This window comes from Rutilus rutilus (genome assembly GCF_951802725.1).
Source record: "Rutilus rutilus genome assembly, chromosome: 23".
NCBI classification, from domain to species: Eukaryota; Metazoa; Chordata; class Actinopteri; order Cypriniformes; family Leuciscidae; genus Rutilus; species Rutilus rutilus.
The window spans coordinates 4,917,388-4,934,858 of NC_140233.1; the positions used below are offsets into that span (position 1 = coordinate 4,917,388).

Genomic DNA, 17,471 nt, shown 5'->3' on the forward strand with positions numbered 1-17,471 from the left:
GGCCGGAGGATCAGTTTCAGAGAGAATCCCACCAGCAAAAAGAATTCAACAGTTTTTATAGAATAAGAGCATGGTGACTTAATACATTACATAATTTTCCTATAATATTATTGGTTCTTCATATGCATAATTCAGCAAACCCTTCAAAGCAAAATTTTGGATTTCTTGATTACTTTGTTACTTTGTTTAGTTTATATATTTAGATATCTGTTTCATTTCCCCTTTTGTTATATTCGGACATGATTCACTAACACACACTGACTGACTTTGACCAAAGTGTTTGGAAACATTTAGGTTTCAAAAGCATATTAATGCAAGAAAAATAAATGTTAGTTATTAGAATTATTATTAGGTTAAAATACAGTTTACTATTTATTTATTTTTAAATCCATCACACCGTCCATGGCCACTCCCACCAGTCTGCTATGGATACGCTTGCCAGTGTCAAATACCGACTTGCTTTAGTAGGAAACAGTAAACTTTTAGTCATAATGGTGTCGACTTGTGTTGTTTTCCAGGTGCAGAGAGTAAACAAACAGAGATCACAAAACCATGGCTAATTTTCCTAGGAGCAGAGTAACAGTCTTACAAAAGCAACAGAAAACAAGCTGTTCTCCATAAAATGTGCTGTACACACAGATAAACGTTTGGGTTTTAATGTTCAAAATAAATTAAGTTCATCAGCCTTAGGAAGGTCAAACAAATGAGCTTTGAAAACAGGGTGGACAAAACAGTGTCTCTTTGTCAACACTGTTATTTAAACGAGTAACATTATGACTTCATAAGATCCGGAAAAATCGTGTTGTAGTCCAAACGAGCCGTTCGTTGTAGTTCTTGGAAAGTGGATTCTGTTGAATAAAATATCTCCCTTTGGAGTGGAGACTTTGAGCTTTGTAATCTCTTTTATGCTCAAACAGCAACATTGTACGCTTACACTAACAATATAAAAAATAGTAGCAATAATAAATTATTAGTATTATGAAGTAAAACAATCATTAATATGATTGGCCTACTGTTATTATTTTATTGATTGAATCGGGAATTTACTTGATAGGTGTTTGTACAATCCCGTGTGTGTGTGTCTTTGTATCTTCGCAGATTCGGGTGTTGAAGAAAAACTAGAGACTCTCCAAGGCCCGGTTGCTGTTGTGAAGGTTGTCGGGGAGAGCGTGCTGTTGCCATGCGTCATGAAGGGATACCCGGTACCCGTGATTCGCTGGACGTTTAACGACCGGTCGATTGACGAAGGGTAAGTGCATCAGAACCGTGTCTTTGCACTCCTCCGCTGTCTGACTGACAGAACCCTTCAAACAAACGCAAATAAATGAAAAGTGTGTCATGTTGGCTCGGAGAATCTTTCATTTCCCTGCTGAATCCTTGGTTGTGTGTGAGAAATGCATACAGGTACACTAGAGCACTGCAGTCTCTCCTCCTCAGATCCAGCGTCGTTCAGTCACACTCTTCCTCGGTGTGGCTCGGCATACTAAAGCAAACTCACTGCGGATCAGCACACAAAAAGAATCCATTCAGTCGCTCTTAATCGCGCTATCGACTATTCAACGTCTGTCCAAATTCCTCAGCGTAAAATATCCTTATTATCCGCCGGAGGCAATTACTGACGCCTGTGTGAATGGATATTATAGAGGCGTGCGGCGTTCACACGTGGCCATTGTGTAATTTCGTATGTGCGCGGCATAGTTATGATGCTCTTAACTGGAGCACGGCTTCATCTAAAGTCACGCACGCCTTTTACTGTAAATTGCTTTGAATAGTTTGCAGGATTGCTGGTATAGTCCTCTCTCCTCTGTTTTCCAGGGGAGGTTTGGCTGTTGTCATCGGGTTGGACATGAATAATGTAGAAAGGACTGAATTGTCACGGCATGTAAATCGGCTGTCAGGGGTCCAGCGCTCTATCATTCATTATCACGCCCTGTGTGCTGGAATATTTACCCTGATGCGATTTCAGCGGTGGGGTTGGGAATGTTTGCATTGTGGACATGGACAAAAGCGATTACATGCTTTTTATTGCCACTTTGTCTCTTTTCATTTCTTAACCCGCTGTGTTTTACTCCCTAACACTAGGATTATCGTGTTCTTGCATAGATGCTGATAACCTGTATCCAAATGCACAACATTTTCAAGGTCAACCGCAGAGCTGACGGATGTCTGCAACATACAGTCGCTCAGATTAATAGCACTCTTGCCACTAAACATCACTATTACTTTTGAGCTTCCTTAGTGTTAGGGGTTTGTTCAAATCTTTAACTCTAAATATTAAACTTTGCCATTTAAAACATCCAGAGCATGTTGACCGTGGCCCTGTTTACTCCTGGTATTGAGATGCGTTTTAGTCGATCGGATCACAAGTAGACGAGGGAGACACATTCCCGTTTACACCTGGTGTTTTAATCCGTCTCTTTTGTCCACTTTCAACCACTTCCGTCCTTATTTTTTCAAGGGGAGGGTCTAAGGGTGAGTTAATGTATGAACTTTTTCAGTTCTTTCGATCTAATGGACAAAATAAGCTTGTGCAAATTACATATGAACGCGTCCGGAGACGACGGAAACGCATACGGAGAGCATCAGCTTTAGTTTCTGCTCTGACAGACACAAGACCAGCCGAACGCTGTGAGTGTGTGTTAGAAATCAGGAATGGAGAGAGAACATTGTGCTTGGTACATTTTTTATCTTCAAATCAAACTTGGGTCTTCAGCCGATACAGTTTAAATCCCGTCTCTTCCCATAATGTCACGCATTAGATCAGTAGACGGAGAGAAGACGGTCTTCTGTGGCTGTTTGAACACATTCGACCACATGAGCGTTTACACTACGAAAGCAATCCGGTCGAATGTGTTTTCAACTCCCTCTGGAAGTGTCGAAAGTGGACAAGCTCAAAATGTTTTAGACCCTATTTACACCTGTATTTAGTGTCATCTACTTGTGATCCGATAAACAGGGCTTGTGTGTCTGCAACCATAGTTATGATTAACTAACAAATGTCACGTGCTGTTATGTAGACCCAAACATTATAATTGCTAAACTAACACAATACAACAAGACGAAGGCGTCAGCTAACATGACATTAAAAAGTTTCCATAGTTTAAAAACCTGTATTATTGAGTTAATAAACCAACAAACCAACACACTCACCTGTGAAAGGTTATCCCATTACTTAAGAAATTTAAATCTCAGCCATTAAAGTTTTTCATCATCCAATATTTAATTTAATTTCAACTTGATTTCAGTTAATGAAAACATTGTCTCAGTTTTAATTGAGAATAATAACACCGATGCCCTGCCAGTGACCCACCACAGGGAGTTTTACACAGTGGTTTCAAATCTAGTTTTCATATTCCTTTTTCCTGAAGAAAACAAAAGACTGACCCTAATCAGATTGGAGTATTTTGTAGGTATTGTATGTAAGATCACGTTAGGAAAAAGCCTCTAGATTTGCCAATGGGTGACAAACGCTCGGCCTCTTTTCAGACAGTTGCTGCCCTAATAAGATTGGGGATACAGCTCAATCCCTGCTGCGGCCCATGCAAAATTAATGATGTTTCTCTTTCTTTTATATATTTTATTTTGGAATACAATTTGGGAATTGTAGAGGGAAAGTGGTTTGAGATGGTTTGAAGGGGGAATGAAAGTGAATGTATGTAATGGTCCTGGATGCGAGGATTTGTGCAGCATCGTTTCGTGTCTAGAGGGTTTTAATGAAGAGCGTGGCAGTGGTGCATTAATATGCTGTGTACGTAAGCAGCTGATTAGTGATTGGACCAGAGCCATCGTCTTCATAGGATTTTCATTGAGATTCTGCTCTGTTCTGCTGCTGTCTGTTGTAATGCATCCTCGCCGTTTGGATCCCGCCCACCGTAATTTGAAACAATGCTTTCCATAAAGATTGAATTGATGGTATCATGGATCTGAGCAGACTAATCATGACCTGTTTAAGGCGCTAACTACCCCCTTCAGCTCGTGTGCTGTGTCTCTCCGATGAGGCTTGATGTCAGTTTGCGCTGTCGATTGAAAGCGGCTAAATGTCTAATTGCGGTTCTTTGCCGGTTGTCTGTGCAGGACTGATGATTGCTGACAGACTCTATTTACGGCGTAATTGCTTCTCTCATGGTCTTCGGGCGATGTAATGTATTCCTGATGCTGGATACATTCTAATAATGTCATATTACCCACAATGCCCAGTCCCTCAGAGGGACAGACAGAGTCTATCATGGCTCAGACAACATCTCTACACTACACTACTGTGTGTGTGTGTGTGTGTGTGTGTGTGTGTGTGTGTGTGTGTGTGTGTGTGTGTGAGATCCAAATCTTCCCTTCAGAGTTTCATTTTTTCCCTGTGGGGTTTTAGTGCTTACTCTGGTAAAAGCCCCATTATGAGTGAAAATGGACTTGATTACTCTTCCTCTCATAGGAGATCTGGTTTAGAGTTTGATCGAAATTATTTTAAAGGAATATATATATATATATATATATATATATAAATGTGTTTCAGACCAAGCATTAATATAGGATCTTTGCATGGCTATTATAGTTATATAATAGCTTTATGTATCAGACAGATAAAAATTTAGGTTGTGATTCATGAACAAATGTCTTTTTTTTTTTTTTTTTTTTTACATTATAGGTCCATATTGGATATATACATCACTGATATTGTCTATTTAATTATGCATTTCTTCTATTTTTACATTTAATGTCCCATCATCTAAATACTTTAAAAACACAGTTAAAAGTAATGTTTAGCAAATCTCAAAATGAATATCTGTTTTTCATACTGTACATTATACACCGCGTTCCAAATTATTATGCAAATTGGAACTAAGTGTCATAAACATTTGAATATTTATGGTGCGTCCCAATTCGCATACTATCCGTCCTAAATAGTATTCGAAAATAGAATTAGTACATCCCAAATCGTAGTATGTTGAAATGAGTGGTCCAAAGATACCCGGATGGTCTACTATTTCCGGTCAGAATCCGAAGTGCAAACACATGAGGAGAGTCTCCGCATGAAAGACCCACGACTGGCAGATGAACGTGCAACTACATTTCTCTTCGAAACGGTAGGAAATTAAATTAGATTGAATGGAGGATTTTAACTGTGACCAAATGATTGACAGGGCAGTTTACGGTGACAGGAGGCACGCGACAGATCTGTCCGTTAAGATGTCGAAGTAGTATGTCCCAATGCTTGCCTACTCTTTTGCTACACACTCAAAAGTATGTACTTTTTCTTCACAAAAAGAGTACATACTTTTAGGGCGTAGTATAAGTAGGCGAATTGGGACGCAGCATTAGTTTTTTTACTCAAACTCATGGATGGTATTGTGTCTCCGGGCTCTTTGGATCACTGAAATCAATATCCGACACCTGTGATAATTAGTTTGCCAGGTGAGCCCAATTAAAGGAGAACTACTTAAAGGGACACTTCACCCATGGGAACATTGATCTTTATTGAAAGTGGGTCATATATGTAGTCGAAATGTAAAATTAATTTTGAATTTGGTGCCTTCTTGGCCGAGGAAAGAAAGAAAGTAACTTCAGGACGCATTTGTATGAAAGACACCAACTCCCACAATGCACCACATTGCACAGCTGCGCAAGCCACTCCCACTAATCCAGAAAGCGCATATCTGCCTAAGAGAAATAACTCTTCCGTCTACAAGGCTAGCTACCACCAGAGCTTGAAATTAATTTCACACAAAATGTCTAGTTAGTTGGCGAACTCATTAGTGAATTACTCTTCATTTGTATTTCTTTCGAAGTGGTGAATTATTGCATTGTAACGTTACCTGGATGTTTAGTCAGATGCGGTGCGAAACTAGGATAGTTCACAACACAAACGTCCGTGTCCTCGTCTGATTCACAACACAAACGTCCGTGTCCTCGTCTGATTCAGAGATTTCATCCAGGAGAAGTTGTCATTGTTGAAATTCTTTGCCACAGTCGGACTCTATCTCTGTGTTCGTAGCGGTTCGTAGTTGCATAGTGAGATCACCGGCGCCACCAGTCCGCCCTAACCCGAGCCAGTCCGGGCTCCTCGTCCGCGGCAGGCAGGTCTTCTGCCTCGGCTGCTCTTCGCTTTAATGCGGCTTGTAAAGGTAGCCACAAACACCTGATTCAAGCATCAGACTTCTGAAATCCTCTTCCTCTATATCATATTGAGCACTCTCCTCCGCTATTGTCATAACTTTACATCTGTCTCCACAGCGCCTGTTAGCTTAGCTTCCAAACAAGATGGAGGATATTGCTTTTAGTTTTCAGAAAGTCAAGTCCCACCCACTGATCTGTAGCGTGAGCGGTTCCCGCCCCCTGGGAAAGATGAGGAACGAGTGTCTGTAGTCTCTACACTTTTCAATGAAATGTGACTTCCTGCTTATTATGACGCAAAATGATGATTTTTACGTCATAATAAGCAGGAAGTAAAACACTTAAATCCTTATTTCTCCCATCTCAGGGAAAAATGGATGAAAAATCCACATTTATTATAATATATGACTGGGTTTCTAACAATACAAAGCTTAATGCAAATGGGTGAAGTGTCCCTTTAAGAAGGATGTTCCACGTTATTAAGCAGGCCACAGGTTTCAAGCAATACGGGAAAGAAAAAAAGATCTCTCTGCTGCCGAAAAGCATCAAATAGTGCAATGCCTTGAACAAGGTATGAAAACATTAGATATTTAAGCGTGATCATCGGACTGTGAAGAGATTTGTGTCTGATTCAGAGCACAGACGGGTTGGTGCAGATAAAGGCATAATGAGGAAGGTTACTGCCAGACAAATTCATCGGATTAAAAGAGCAGCTGCTAAAATGCCATAACAAAGCAGCAAACGGGTATCTGAAGCTACTGGTGCCTCTGGAGTCCCGTGAACCTCAAGGTGTGGGATCCTTGCGGTTGTGCATAACCTACTATTCGGCCACCCCGAACCAATGCTCACAAGCAGGAACGCTTGCAGTGGGCCCAGAAATACATGAAGACTCATGTTCAAACAGTCTTGTTTACTGATGAGTGCCGTGCAACCCTGGTTGGTCCAGATGGATGGAGTAGTGGATGGTTGGTGGATGGTCCAGATGGATGGAGTAGTGGATGGTTGGTGGATGGACCAGATGGATGGAGTAGTGGATGGTTGGTGAATGGAGTAGTGGATGGTTGGTCCAGATGGATGGAGTAGTGGATGGTTGGTGGATGGTCCAGATGGATGGAGTAGTGGATGGTTGGTGGATGGTCCAGATGGATGGAGTAGTGGATGGTTGGTGGATGGACCAGATGGATGGAGTAGTGGATGGTTGGTGGATGGAGTAGTGGATGGTTGGTCCAGATGGATGGAGTAGTGGATGGTTGGTGGATGGTCCAGATGGATGGAGTAGTGGATGGTTGGTCCAGATGGATGGAGTAGTGGATGGTTGGTCCAGATGGATGGAGTAGTGGATGGTTGGTGGAAGGACCAGGTGGATGGAGTAGTGGATGGTTGGTGGATGGTCCAGATGGATGGAGTAGTGGATGGTTGGTGGATGGACCAGGTGTATGGAGTAGTGGATGGTTGGTGGATGGACCAGATGGATGGAGTAGTGGATGGTCCAGATGGATGGAGTAGTGGATGGTTGGACCAGATGGATGGAGTAATGGATGGTTGGTGGATGGTCCAGATGGATGGAGTAGTGGATGGTTGGTGGATGGTCCAGATGGATGGAGTAGTGGATGGTTGGTGGTCCCAATAAGGCCGCGACGTCAGCAAGGAGGTGGCAGAGTCATGTTTCAAGTCAAGGGGGGAAAGCTGGTAGGCCCCTTTAGGGTCCCTGAAGGTGTGAAAATGACCACTTTCTTCCATGGTACAAATACAATACAATTTTATTTGTTTAGCACGTTTAAAAACAACTGGTGTTGACCAAAGTGCAGCTTTACAAGGCCTAGAAGACAAACAATCAGATAGAAAACATTTTTTTTTTAAATCACAAAAAAAAATCAAGATATATTAAAAGCTATTGAACAAAAAAATGTTTTCAAATTTGATTTAAAAATTGACAAGGTTTGGGTGGATCTGATGTAAGCTGGTAGGCTATTCCATAGCTTAGGGCAGATGACCGCTAAAGCACGATCACCCCTATTTTTAAGTCTAGTTCTAGGGACAGATAGTAAATTAGTAAAATTAGTAGTATTTTAGTAAACAAGATCTTAGTGATCTTGACTGTATGGGCAGATATAATAGTTCAGATAGGTACTGTGGAGCCTGCTTCTGCAAAGACTTAAAAACAAATAACAAAACTTTAAAATCACTTCTATATTTAACTGGTAGCCAATGAAGCGAGATCAAAACTGGTGTAATGTGTTCACATTTACGCTTCCCTTTGAGGAGCCGTGCAGCTGTATTGTGAACTAATTGACTAATTAACTAAAAAAACAAGAGCCGTGCCTTCCGTAGCAAAATCATCTTCATGCATGACAATGCACCGTCTCATGCTGCAAAGAATACCTCTGTGCCATTGGCTGCTATGGGAATAACAGGAGAGACACTCATGGTCAACCCTGTTGAGAACCTTTGGAGCGTCCTCAAGCTAAAGATCTATGAGGGTGGGAGGCAGTTCGCATCAAAACAGCAGCTCTGGGAGGAAGAAATTCAAGCAGAAACTCTCCATAAACTCACAACAAGTTCAATGGATGCAAGAATTGTGAAGGTGATATCAGAGAAGGGGTGATATGTTAACATGTAACTTGCCCTGTTAAGATGTGCTTGATTGAAATAGCTTTTGATTTCAGTAAATATGACCTCCCAATGCTGCAAATTCAACATCCTTTACAACCTATAAAATGTTGTGTATAAACTCTGTTGTGCATAATAATTTGGAACAGTGCATTTTGAGTTTTCGTTTGCTGGTTTGTTCAATGAAATTCGTTGGTGACTTGAAAATTATATAGAACTGTGTAATAATTCCTTAAAAATATTCTTCTTTTTTTTTTTTTTATGTAAAAAAGAATTAAATAAAGAGCAGTGTGAAACGAGGGGAGAGTAAATAATGGCTTTTTTTTGTTATTGCGTGAACTAAGCTTTAAAGATAGAAGGACGCCAAGAGTGAAGACTAAGAGCTCATCATCTTGAAAACTTGTGTGTTTAGAGGCTTTAAGATTCCAGTATGGAGAACCAGTGTTGAATAAGTCACATTCTTCGCCCTCCTCCATTGTTTGCTTCTCTGGCATGTTGTTGTAACTCTAATCTGAAGGTTGTCGAATGGCTCGCAGGAACTGAGTAAACAAATCACCTCCTTATCAGCTCAGGCGCTCATTCATTACACACCACGCATAAACACTCATTCAGAGGCCAGTTCCTCAAGTCCAGTCTTTTTAAGAGAGGTCAGATAAACGGTTCGAGCGCCGTTGCACTGATCTGAGGCCAGTTTCTCAGTGCGTTTAATCATTTAAAGAGTGTCTGGATATGAACAGAAAGCTGGTGGTAGATCAGTGACAGAAGTAGACTAGGGCTGCACAATATATCGAAATATTGCAAATGTATATATCGCGATATGCATATCGCAACGGCTTGCAATAACTGGGGTCATGAACAAAATACGAAGAGAAAATCACTCGCTGCTCTTGGCTGAATAACTTTTGTAGCTTTAATAAGAGTCAGTATATGTTTAATTCATACAGTGAAGACTAAGCAGTGTTTTATTTTTACATTTGATTATTCAGTTTCTGTTGTTTAATAACCCTAATGTAGGATAACCTGAAACCCTGAACCCCACTGATGTTAAAATAACACTTCTTATGTTTCAGTAAAACACTGATGTTCACTTTCAGAAGCTGTAGGGATGTTTTCTTGTCACAAAAAGAGTGTGAAACACATGTAGGTTATATCATTTTAAATGCATTTGAACGCTAATTGAAGTTTATTTTACACACTTTAAGCATTATCGTACCGCATATCGCATTATTTAATGAGTTATCGCATCTTTCTTCAATATCGTGCAGCCCTAAAGTAGACCCAGATCATCTTGTGTCTTATCTCGCGTTTAAATCACACCATGTCTCGGGATTAGAGCCGGAATGCTGTTTAGTGCTTCACAGAAAGCCAGCGGATCATGGAGGAATTCCTCGGATGAATGAGGATCACTTGCTTCACTGACAAGAACACCTTTTGTCCTCGCTGACGTGGATCAAACCAGCCGGAGACCGAGCAGTTTTGCGTATTCCAGACGGGACGCGGTGAGATGGATGTTTGTGTTGGTGACAGATGCTCGACCTCCTCTCAACACTAACATCAGGCTGGAGTATTTGCAAGGGGGAATTTATAATATAAGTATATTGTAAATCCAGTCAGGCGTCGCACACAAGCGCACGTTCAGCAAAAGCAAGCCGCTCCGTCTGAGGCGTCCAGCGTTGGATGAATGGGCGTACATTTTCAACAAGCACTCCCTCTTTGTGCAATACTTTAAGTGGTTTGTTTTTTCAGTAGTAATATCATACATTCTTCTTCAATATATTTATGACATACGACAGCCTGGAAGTGTTTGCATGCGTTTTAAACATTAAAAGCAAATTGATTTTGTTTTTAATGGCTGATCGGCGTTAGCAAACAACAGTCGGTCCCACTTTATATTAAGTGGCTTTAAGTACTATGTACTTACATTGAAATTAATAATTTTATACAATGTACTTATTGTGTAACTACATGTTTTTACATTGTACTTACATTTTAAAAATTCCTGCATGTAATTACAGCTGTAATTCATTTATGTAATTACATTTGTAATTACACAGTTGACCCTTCCCTTACACCTTAAACCTAACCAATCCACCACACCTGTCCCTAACCTTACCCGTATCACACCTCAATAGCAGCAAAAGTGTTTTACAATACAACATGAACACAATAAGTACATTGTGCTTATTTTTTGCTGTAAGTACATAGTACTTAACGCCACTTAATATAAAGTGGGACCCAACAGTCAATTTAAACAGGCCTTTGAACTGGGGAATTCTGGGAAATGGAGGATGATAAATCCTAAAGCGGTACTGCTAAAATAAGAGAATAAACGTTTAAGAGAATAACATTTGATTGAAACTATGTCTTATAACAACTAGGATTTAAAGATTTAGCTGTCTAGCTTTAGCTTCAGATGTCGTCAAGTTTGTGGTTTTGTCAAGTCAGGTCAAGTCACCTTTATTTATACAGCACTTTTGACAATACAGATTGTTTCAAAGCAGCTTTACTGAGAAAATAATGCAACAAAGTTTGTTTCTAGAAGAAAACACAGTCACAGTCACAGCTTAAGTAAGTTCAGTGATGTTTCATTTTTGTTTTAAAAAAGTTATTAATTTAGTTCATTTATATATCTAGCCGCTGTGATGTCATCGTCCAGCTCAGTTCAGTTCTCGTATAATGGTGTCAATGCAGGCAGATCAATAATATTGTTGAATATTAAATTAAATTTGTGACCTCAGATCTTTGAAAGATATATTTATTACTTAATGGGCACTTATTACCCATTTTAAATATGAATGAGTAGGATCTTACAGTGGTTTAAAGGTATAGTTCACACAAAAAAGATTGTTTGATAATGTTTTTCCGCACATGTATGATGTTATTTTTTTCGACAAAACAAAACTCTTTTCCATAAAATGACAAAAATAGTTCCCATGTTCATTACCAAATCTGCATGAAAGTTCTCCATTTGTCGGGTTTGTGGTGACACGAGTAAATAATGTCAGAATATGCTGAACTGTTCTTTTAAAAACAAACTTTTTACCCATCATGCTCTGTTACCCTCCTCCATTCTGGAGTTTTAATGTCGTGCTAAAAGACAATTAATGAGGCTCTTTGTACTTTTATAGACTCGTCTTGTTTTTAATTTCTTTTTTAATTATCCGGCCTTCGACGACCCGTCCTCCTCCTCCTCGGGTCTCTCGGGGTCTTCCCGTAGCGTTCACGGTCGCAGCATCGTCTGACTTCTGTCATATCATGCGTTTAACGAATCTCTCATTGGGTTCTCAGAGCGGCGTCTGCTGTCTCACCGCAGACTAACAGAGGCTGGGGATGATAAATACATCACCGCTGGAGTCATCGGGTGCTTCGAGAACGGAAAGCAAGTTACGAGACGTTTGGCTAACGTTATGTAAAGGTTGTCAAAATGTTCTTAATTGGTTATGGATCCTTATGATGATGTTAGACGGTCTCACAATGTTTAAAGAAAACATTCAAACATGCAAATTTATGCAACAATTTACATTTGCATTTTACATTGCATTCATGCAACAATTTACCGATCAAAAGTAGACTCTTTTTGAGTCTTCTGCTCATCAAGGCTGCATTTATTTGATCAAAAATACAGTAATATTGTGAAATATTATTACAATTTCAAATTACTGTTTTCTATTTGAATGCATTTTAAAATGTAATTTATTCCTGTGATCAAAGCTGAATTTTCAGCATCAGCAATATGATGATTTGCTGCTCAAGAAACACTTCTTATTTTTGATCAATTTAACAACAAAATTCATTTAAAAAAAACATGCATACCCCAAACGTTTGAACAGGAGTGTGTGTTATTTGAAATTGCTGCATTGGCACAATATCTACAAGAATACCACCAGTTCCTGCTCCTAAATGAAGGCCGTTGTCGTTGTCACTTTGAGCTGTAGTTCGACACTCGGATGTGTTGGAAGAAACTTCTTGACGAGTGAGCTGGTGGATTTTGTCATGTGAAAGTGGGAAGGCATCGTTCCTGGATGGTTTGCTCTCCATTCTTAGTCAAACTCACAATTCAGTGGGGTTTTCGTATAATAAAGTGACATGCAGGAGGTCTGACTCTTCATCCTTCCTATTTTCTCTCCTCTTTCCTTTCTGTTGGTGGCTCATCTTACATTAACTCGCCTCTGAATCATTGGGAAGGAACCAGGAACACTTAGTTTGTTTTTCTCTAGAAATCCCACTACAGGAAAGTTGCTTTCAATGCAGTCAAGCCATAAAGGAAAAGCCACAGGAAATGAAATCCACACTGTATCCTGTTTTTAATTCCATCTCTGTTCAGCATGACTTGTGCCAGGCTCGAGATTCCTGAGGACTAATACGTTTCCTGAAAGGAAAAGGCATCTCAACATCTCAACACATCCTCATCTCCTTGTATCTCTTTTGTTCCAGTCATGAGCGTTTTGCTGTGATTGGCGGGGGAAGCCTGCAGATCGTCAACCTGACAGAAGAGGATGCTGGGGTGTACGTCTGCCAGACGGACAGTGGCAACATGACCAGCGAGATCCAGGCGGAGCTCACGGTGCACGGTACGTGTCAAGAGCAACTTCACGAAAACACATTAATCTCTTAGATGAATTGATTCACCAAACCTGCTGAGAATCATCTGAGTTGTGAATGATTCAGTTCAGCGCTAAACATCCCCGTATGTAATTATGTGCAACATTGTTCAGGCTTTTGAAGCGCAGACGTGTCTAGACAGCGTTTTCCTCTGCGGAGAAGGAACTTCAAAGCGCTGTTTTGTTTTTATTTATTTATTTTTTATGTTTGCTTTTTTGTATTTTTATCTCTTGGCTGATCATCAGTTTTATTTTTCGGAGAGTCAATGTTTCGTGTCTGCTCTCGATATGTGATTGCATGCACAACTCAAACTCACAGCCATCATTTTGACAGGACCAACCACAGTTTTTTTTTTTTTTCTTCTTTTTTATGTGACGCAAGTAAATAGGAAGCAGATGATGCCACAATAATAGCCTGACATGCAACACAGTGGTAGTTCATTCAAAAAGCGCTGCAGAAATCTTCATGTGCAAAAAAACAGAAACACATTATTGCACAACGGGTCTTATGTAAAACCGTCTGACATCACTGTAGCATTGGAGTGAATCTGAGGATTTACATACAACGGTTTTTCATGGTTTTCTCACGGTTTATGTACGAGACTCAATGTGTGTGTGGTCAAATATCTGTTCGTCCTGACGGTTAAATACTGATTATTACATTTACATTCTTGCATTTGTCAGACGCTTTGGGTAAAAGCATTTGCATTGCGTTCAAGGTGATGGTGGTGTTAGTATTTGTACTAATATTTTTTTCCTATATTTCTTCACACTAAAATCTGTCAAGCTTCTGAAACATGTTGTTTCTGTAAGTTAGTAGTGTTCAGTTAGTTCCTTCCCAACATTGGTTTGAATAACATGGATGGTAGAGCCAAAAAGCGACAGTATTTTATAACACAACCCGGGCTTGACTTGAACTTTTTTGTTCACCAGCCGCTGTGGCTCGTGGTTTTCCAAAGTTACAAGCCACTCAGCATTTTCACTGGCCACAATTTTGACATCGATACCATAGGGAAAAACTGCCAAATAGATATTTTTAATATTATCTCATAATTTGGCAGCAGGTTTATTAGGCTGCTGTCACTTTAAGAACTGATCCATTATACTGTTACACATGCGTTTTCTTTCTCAACGGTTTACGTTCACTTAAAACATAACTGACTATGTTTTGACTGGCATTTTGACATTATTTTGTGTTTAGTTGAATGTTTAAGCGCAATAAGCAGCAAAAAATTACTAAATTTTTTACTGGGAGGCGGCTTTATGTGCCGCACTTTGGGTTTGAGCACAAAATCTGCGGGAATGAGTAAAATTATGCGCAATATGCGCAATCCCACGCTGAAATTTAAGCCCTTTAACACCAACAATATTCATCCAGAGCAAATGAAGCGAGTGAGTGAGGAGAGGCGGGTTTGTGTGTCACTCGCTGTCGGAGAGAGAGAAAGAACAGCTGATATCGTGTAGCGATGGAAGCGTTTCAGATTTTTCTGAATCGATATGTATAAAAACCAATGGATTGCACTCAGTTTGTTATTTCAGAGGCCTTTTTAAAAGACTACAATTGAAAAATGTATATGTGATCCTGGACCACAAAAACAGTCTTTTGGGTATTTTTTTTCATCTGAAAGCTGAATACATAATCTCTCCATTGATGTATGGTTTGTTAGGATATGACAATATTTGGTCGAGATACAACTATTTGAAAATCTGGAATCTGAGGGTGCAGAAAAATCTAAATATTGAGAAAATCGCCTTTAAAGTTCTCCATTTCTATTGGCGATTGTGCTGCATCTACTCAAAAAAATACATTTTTTATATATTTAAGGTGGGAAATTTACTAAATATCTTCATGGAACATGATCTTTACTTAATATCCTGATGATTTTTGGCATAAAAGAAAAATCGATTATTTTGACCCATACAATGTTTTGTTGGCTATTGCCACAAATAAACCCGTGCGACTTAAGACTGGTTTTGTGATCCAGGGTCACATATATTATAAATAAAATTCAACCCGCCAAAGTGGCTAGTAGGAGTCACGGCGTTACACGCCACTGAAATACACACACATTTTGGGTGTTGGCGGGTTTTAATGTCAAACCCTGAACACAACTCTCTATTCCATGCTCATAAATTAAGATGTTCATGTGAATGAAGGTGAGAGCACATTCAGGAAGGGTTTCTATTCACACCTAGAACAAAACTACAGGTGATCCCTAAGAAACAAACCCTAGATCTTGGTGTTATTTCACATATGTAAAGCAGAATATTCGCTGTATAATCCAATGTAGTTCTGCAAACAAAACTCTGAATATTGTTCATAAAATGAATGGCCAAACTTTGCAAATCCAGCGACTAATTACGTTAAAAAGCATTTTCCTCAATTCTGATTCGCAGTCCCTGCAGTTTAATCATGTTACTGCTCACATTACACATAATTTAACAATTTCTCCAAAGAAAAATGGCAGATAAAAAGATTTGCAGAGACATAATCGTTACAGCCCATAAGAATAATCACCTAGTTAGTTTTTACTACTTCATGACCACCTTTTTTTTTTTTTTTTTTTTTTTAAATCAGCGTTTATGGAAATCTCTTATTCTTTTCTATGGGATATTCTGTAAATGACCAAAATAACCAAAGGCGGAAGATGTTCAACTGCTGCTTCTTGAACCTTTATAAACTGTTTCCTGGCAAACTGATCAAAACTGACTCATGGAAGTCAGATCGGAGCTTGAGCTTGTGAGAACTGTCAAGTCAAGTCAAAGTTTATTTCTATAGCACAATTTATACAGCCGAAGCTGACCAACGTGCTTTACAAAACATCGTCAGACATGGGGAAGAGACATGTAGAAAAGTAGAAAATGAAAACAGACAACATTCGTAAAATACACACCAAACATTGTGACCGTGATTATCAAAAGCAAGTGAGCAAAAGTAGATTTTCAGCTTGACACGTCAGATGCAGATCTAACCTGAAATGGCAAACTATTCCATAATTTATGGCCTGCAATAGCAAAGGATAGATAAAAAGTTTGTGTGTCCCTGATCTAAGAGCTCTGGAAGGATTGTATTGCACTGAAAACTCATAGAGGTAGGGGGGGAGACAGGTTATTTAAGCACTTGTAAGCAAATAGAAGAAATTTAAAATCAACCCTAACGCCAACCGATTGGCGCAGACGGTCTGAAGCTGAGGCTATCTTTGATCTGACTCTGGAAATTGAGCCATACCATAATTGGATTTTCTAATGAGTTTATTTTTTCTTGTGAGACACTGGTGCTAGCAGAGATGCGAGAGATTTTAAATGCAGTATAACATCAAGAGTGAAGTCAGATAAAGCCGTCAGCGGCGGGGTGTGTGTGTGTTCGTGATCTCTTCACCTCCCTGATCCGAGCTGTTGTTTTCACTCCCTCCTGCTGATCCGAGCCGGAATAGATGCGGTCGGCCCATCCAGACACATTCTGCTGTTTTTCCATTAGCTTCATTCGCCGCTTTCACCGGTATTGACGCACGTATGGGAAGGTTTGCGACTGAGCTCAGGAAGTTTAATCTCCCGTGGGAAGTCGTGAAATCTGATTTCGGTTCTGATGGGTAAAAATAACACTCTTTGTGTCAGACGGAAACACACACACACACACACACACCTCGGGAGGACGGCGTTTAGGTGTGTAAAGTTGCATGTTTTGAAAAACACTCATGCAGGTGCATGTTTGATGGTTCCTGTACGTGTGTGTGCAACCGCATAAACGACCTACTAAAGGATTTTTTGGGTTAAAAATGTGTTATTGGTGGTGTATCTTTTCTAGGTGAATGAACTTCCAGTTTTCTGTGGAAATCGACAGCATGTCACAGATCTTAACTCACTTGGTTCATATTTTTAGCCTTCTTTCATGCGTGCTTGTGCTATTTTCATAATTTATGCTGTACTTTCAATGCCAATGATTTTTTTTCCCCCCTCTTCCAAGAGATATTTCTTGTGTTTGAGTCGTTATCCATCTATCTTTTGCAAGGCTTTGGCTGTGACTTTGGACGAATAAATAAAACTGTGGTGTTTTTAAGAGCTTTTCTCTGAGATAAGAGCTGTGCCAGAGTTATGGAGTGAACGTTTCTTCCTATCTCTGCTGTGAAACCCGTGTTGGGGTTATTAAATACTGAC

At 39.7% G+C, this 17,471-nt stretch overlaps 1 protein-coding gene across 6 annotated transcripts in view; it reads left to right on the plus strand.

Annotated features, from left to right (window-relative positions):
* Nucleotides 1-17,471, plus strand: part of neo1b (neogenin 1b) — a 135,387-nt gene that overhangs the window by 67,669 nt on the left and 50,247 nt on the right. For all 6 annotated transcript variants that reach the window (XM_084398006.1, XM_084398004.1, XM_084398008.1 and 3 more), the window contains exons 4-5: nucleotides 1,099-1,249; nucleotides 13,150-13,286. In XM_084398006.1, the coding sequence (XP_084254132.1) occupies nucleotides 1,099-1,249; nucleotides 13,150-13,286 (288 nt within the window). The remainder of the gene's footprint in view (nucleotides 1-1,098; nucleotides 1,250-13,149; nucleotides 13,287-17,471) is intronic.